The following is a 5,561-nucleotide window of genomic DNA, read 5'->3' as shown; positions in this document are numbered from 1 at the left end:
ATACAGTTGTTTTAGTTTCAAAGAGTGAATTTGGATAATTTATACACAAATATGAATGAATCCTCAACAGGGCAGGATTTTGAGCCAAGAGGCCTGTATGGTTATTAATGAAACAGAGTGCATGGAGATTCTTAATAAAGTCATGTAATTACAGTTAACTCAGCACATATGAAAATAATAAATATGAATCATTAAGCTAATTTGTAGCCCCCTTAATTTGCTGTAGATCCAATAATTTTAGAGGGATGCTAAATCTATGACATGAACTGAATAGGGTAAATTCTTAGATTTAAAAATTTGCTTTAAAGCTCCTGTGAGGAGTTTTTATCTGGTTATGAAATAGACTGAAAATAATTCTTACTACTCTATATGACCTACAAAAGCAAACAGAACAGCGACATTGCCTGCGCCTTTGTTTACATTTTCCAGGGTAAAAATTTAAAGTGAGTGATACATATGACTGTTAAAGAAAGCAGGATGAGATTTTTTGTTAAAAACCAACACTTAAGCATGTACAGGACAAAATCACAAAAGAGATAAGAGGTACGGCTTTGTCTACAGGGGGCGCCAAAATCAACACAAACCGAAAGTTCCTCACAGGAGCTTTAAATAATGATTCCAAAATAAAGCAGACCTTTTTTAAATGCATGTCTCTAAAACTTTAATGATGCCATTATTTAATTTTTTTTTAAATAGATTCAATCAGTCACATGATAAAAAAGTATGAAAGTACATTTCAACATTTGGAAGTACATTTTTGCAGTTAACACAATTAATAGCTAATTATAATTTATTTTGCTTCATAATTGCTTAATATTTTTTTTTTTTTGTCAAATGTATTGTTTCCCTTGGTTTGCATGCAGGCAATGATTGAACCACATTATATGTGTTAAAAGTCATATATTATGATTTAGAATAAACTAATAAAATTGTGCCAAGCTCAGTATCATTGCCACTCAATGACCATCTTTCTCTCACACATAAGCACACTACTCAAGCCTATGCTAATAGAGTAACATTCCCATGCAAAATATGATCATGTAGCCTACTATGAAAATATACAATTTACTTAATTCCTGCCATCAACACAGCAAACAAGTAGTACTTTGTCACCAGAATTCCCATATGCTCCTTCGCGTCCGTGTCCCTTGGTCATCATGCATTGCCAAATACCCAATGTCAACCTCCAACCTAGCAAAACAACCTATGAAATATATAAACAGCACATCCACTCATATTAACTCTAAAAGGTGATAATGAGCTTGCTATTTTAAAAATTGAGTGTTGCCTGCTTCTTTGGCCCTGGCTGCAATGAAGGAAGGGACATCATGTGCATCAACGTGACTGATTGAGCATACATACATTACACGCAAAACAAATATAGAATTTGTGAGTTGTCCCTTTATCATCCCACTTTCATATATTTTTTATAATAATTTCAGCATGTAAAAAAATCAGTGGGAATTAAATTTTTCTTTTCCAGGAGACTGAGGCAAATTTTAGTCATCGGATGTTTTGATCTGAATCCCATCCGAGTGATTGAGTGACATCTATAGCGCCCTACACGGACGCCAACGCTTCCTGATATACCTGACAGAGCGACAGAAGTGGAAGCAACTTTTGACCTTTTCCAGGAGACTGAGGTAAATTCCCAAAGTCTCCTGACCAATCCACGAGGATTGGCAACCCTAACTGTACTGCTTCTGTTGTACTTCTGGTTAGCTGCTAAATTGCATTTAGTTGTCTCAGTACGGAGTACATAAAAAGTTAAATTAGCATGCATTCAATCTGTATTATGCCAGTTTAAGCAAAGAAAGAAGTTTGGTCAATAGTATAAAATATACAAGGCAACCAACTGCATTCAATAAAACATTTTATTATAGGCCTATATGTCCAGGCAGAGGGTATATGTCCGGTCTGCTCCCCCACCCATGGTCCTCCCCTCCTGTTGTTGGTAGTGCTAAATGTGGGCCATGCTGTCATGACTGCCGCTCACAAACCTCAGGGCAGACAGACAAAAATGCACATCATTATAGTGATTGAAATATAACAAAACAGGGGGATAGTGGGTTATGATACACATGCCTCTAAAACAGCACACGTCTCATTTATTCATTCATTAATGACCTTTGCTTTACTTATATCTCTTGTCTTATATCTCATTTTCTATTCTGCTGTACGATTCACCTGTATTATATTCAGGGCTTGACATTAACTTTTTTGCTCACCAGCCCCTGTGGCTATTGGTTTTCCAAAGTTACAAGCCACTCAACATTTTCACTAGCCACAATGTTTTTTCTTTACCTTGTCACAGTCATACGTCCTCCGGTCAGCGCAGCTACATTATTTTCTTTGTTGGATCATTATCAGCCAATCTCGACCTGACCTTTTGGTCTTTTCTTTTTCTTTTTTTCATTTTCTGTTTCATCAAGTTTTCTCTTCTGTGTTGTCTCCTCCCCGGGCTTTGTTACACTTAAGCCACATTATGATTCTTTACTGGGGCCTTCAGGTGTGGTCACTGGTGAGCAACCGCAAGGCAATACTGTGTGCAGGTAGTGCTCATGTCCCGCTCTGTATGCAAATAAACACGGAGCCTCATTCACCTTAATAAGACATCATATAATACAAAAAACTGTGATGCAGACTAACAGCACAGAGACGGGGAGAGCTGCTGCGCAGGCAAACAGAGGGAGGGAGCGGGTGAGTACGGACTGAAGTGATGACTGTGAAATATATAAAGTACACAGCATATGGGCATGTGGAGAGTTTATACTTTATAGTAGCCAATCTGTGCGCGGAAATATGGATAGATTGCGTCGTTATTGAGCCAGGTAGAAAGACAGATCTGTGTCATATCTCCTCCTCCCTGCGCCGCATGATAACTGATGAACTGGCGTGGATCACCTCCGGTTCATTTCATTCACAGCCTGTGGACGTAGTTGCTTTATAAAGATGATTGTTCACGGAAATACGGGGACAGATCACGACCCTACTTAGTCAGGGGCAGAGTATGAGAACCACACACAGATCAGTGTCCTCACTGCGCTGCATGATTATTTTGGGACGGACGTGCCTACGTAAAAACAAAAAGTTTTCATCAAGCTCTCTCGTTGTTGCATTCGTGACATATCTGCTAAACCCTTAACTTCAAACTCGCTTAGCCGTTAGCTTAGCACCTGTTCGGTGTGTCAGATGTTTAGTTCTACCTCAACCTCCTTTACGGATAAGGGTACTTGTATTAAATGTTGTATTTTTGGAGCTATGGAGGCGAGGATCACAGAATTAGAGACGCAGCTCCGCACCTTGGAAAACCAAGCATCCCTAGCTGCTGTAGTCAGCAGCAAGCCCCCAGGGCCAGTAGCCGGTGCAGGCCGACCTTGCGTAGCTTCTCCCCCGGCAACTCCCGAGCAGCCGGGATGCAGTGGCTGGGTTACTCTCAGAAGGAAGCATAGCCGCAAGACGAAGCACATGGTTCACCACCAACCACTTCATGTCATCAACAAGTTTTCCACACTCAGCGACACACCCGCTGAGAAACTAACTCTGGTTATTGGCAGCTCCATAGTCACAAACGTGAAGTTAGCGAAGCCAGCAGCCATAGTGAAATGTATTCCTGGGGCCGGAGCGGGCGACATCGAGTCCAATGTAAAATTGCTGACAAAGGGTAATCGTAAATTTTAATAGATTGTTATTCATGTAGGCATTAATGACTCCCGGTTACACCAATCGGAAGTCACTAAAATTAATGTAACTGAAAAAAAACTAGAATACCACCCGCCAGAGTGGCTAGTGAGAGTGAGTGAGTCACCCGCCACTGCCCAATTCTACCTGCATTTGGCGGGTTTTAATGTCAAGCCCTGATTGTATTTATCTAGTTGTTTGCTTCATTTGGGAGCTAGGCACCTAAGAATTTCATCATATATTATACCGAGTAAGATTGTGTATGGGACAATAACATTTAATTTGACTATTTTAGAGGGTTTAGAGTTCACCCACCACAGTTTAAGAAATCTCTGCGGGCATTTAAGTATATTTTGCTTGCTTAATTATAACTTTTATGGGGTATATCTAACTTTTCTAGATCATTTTCAGATATTACCATGGTTGGCTGTGCAGCATTTGGATGCACCAATCAGTCCGAGAAAGGGATCCAGATGTATGGCTTCTCAAAAGAGAAGAAATGGTTGGCTCAGGTCACCCTGACCATCACAGCCCTAAAATGACAGAAAAGAATGAATGAGATCCTATGGAAAAAGAATTCAGCCATGGAAAAGAAATTTGCTGCAATCTTTTCTAAATATAAAAGTGATTGGCATGAAGAGTAAGAGGAGCATGCGATGGGGAAATGATATCCTTAAAAAGGCTATAAAACTCTTGGCTGCTTCAGGACATGGAGATTCCTCTCCCTGACATCAGAACCCTGTAAAGAAGACTGCAGCATTTAAAGATGGAGCCAGGAGTACTAGGGGAGGTGTTTGACATGCTGAAGCTGAAGGTAGATGGTCTGACAGAGATTGAGATGGAGTGTGTGCCAACTTTGGATGAGATGGCAATCACACCAAGTGTGGAGCTGCACTTGGGAACAGGGAAGCTTTATGGGGACGTCACATTACCTGGCCACACAGGAGAGGCATCACATGTGTGTGTTTTTATGTTGGCACAGAGCACAACATGGTGCAACAAGTAGTGGCTTTCCACTACAGTTGCAATTCCACTAATGGGACAATGCACAAACCCATCGTCCTGGATATTATTGAAAGAGCAGCCTCCATAGGGCTACATTTGACCAACGTCACCACCGACATGGGCAGCCCTAATCGGGAAATGTGGAGGGCCTTTGAAGTGGACTACAATACAATGTCTGTCCCACATCCAGCAAGACCAGAAAGGAGGCTATATATCATGCCAGATGTCCCACATCTGGTAAAGAACCTGAAGAGTGCCCTGGTCCGTGGACAGACATTTATTCCACCATTCCACCAGATACAGTGGAGAGGGAGAATCTCCCATCCAATGAGATTTCAATTGGTCCATTAAAAGATTTGTTGGATTTTCAAGAGGGGATCGCATTAAAAATTGCTCCAAATTTATCATGCAAAACCTTCACCCCAGTCATTTCAACAAGATGTTGTCGAAACAAAGCTTTAAGATACGCCACCATCTTTGACAAATGCCAAAATTCAATTTAGCATATTGATGAGAGTCCTGAAAAAGAGCAGGGTATTCTACTGAGGCTGGAGGACTTCAAGCCAGATGCGCTGTGTCGGCCATTGCAAGAGGTCTTTGATCTCATCCTGCAAATTGAGGAGCTGCTCTGAAGTAGGACCCGTGCCTCCCTCATGGATCTCAAATGCTGTGGATCTGCTCTAGTGATAGGCTAAGCTGTTGGACATGCTATGCCATGATGTAAAAAAATAATCAAAAACAGGTGCATCAGGCTGCGGTTAAGAATAAAAGCGAAGCACATCTGAAAAGGGCAAAAAAAAAAATACAGTAAGAACAAGCAAAGCAAAGTAACTTTGCTCCACTGCTTCTAGGAATGGCAAGCTCCGCCAGCCTCT

At 41.1% G+C, this 5,561-nt stretch overlaps 1 protein-coding gene across 1 annotated transcript; it reads left to right on the top strand.

Moving 5' to 3' along the window:
* The first annotated feature begins 3,261 nt into the window (after window positions 1–3,261).
* Window positions 3,262–5,318, top strand: LOC138607237 (uncharacterized). The gene is given in 2 exon segments (XM_069679811.1): window positions 3,262–3,795; window positions 5,190–5,318. Coding segments are annotated over 2 exon segments (663 nt in total).
* The last annotated feature ends 243 nt before the right edge of the window (window positions 5,319–5,561 follow it).

Source organism: Semicossyphus pulcher, unplaced genomic scaffold (genome assembly GCF_022749685.1).
Source record: "Semicossyphus pulcher isolate SPU_LCO1_2020_fin unplaced genomic scaffold, fSemPul1.0.p SCAF_4, whole genome shotgun sequence".
NCBI classification, from domain to species: Eukaryota; Metazoa; Chordata; class Actinopteri; order Labriformes; family Labridae; genus Semicossyphus; species Semicossyphus pulcher.
Note: the sequence above shows the minus strand (reverse complement) of the source record. Positions and strands in the feature narration are given on the sequence as shown.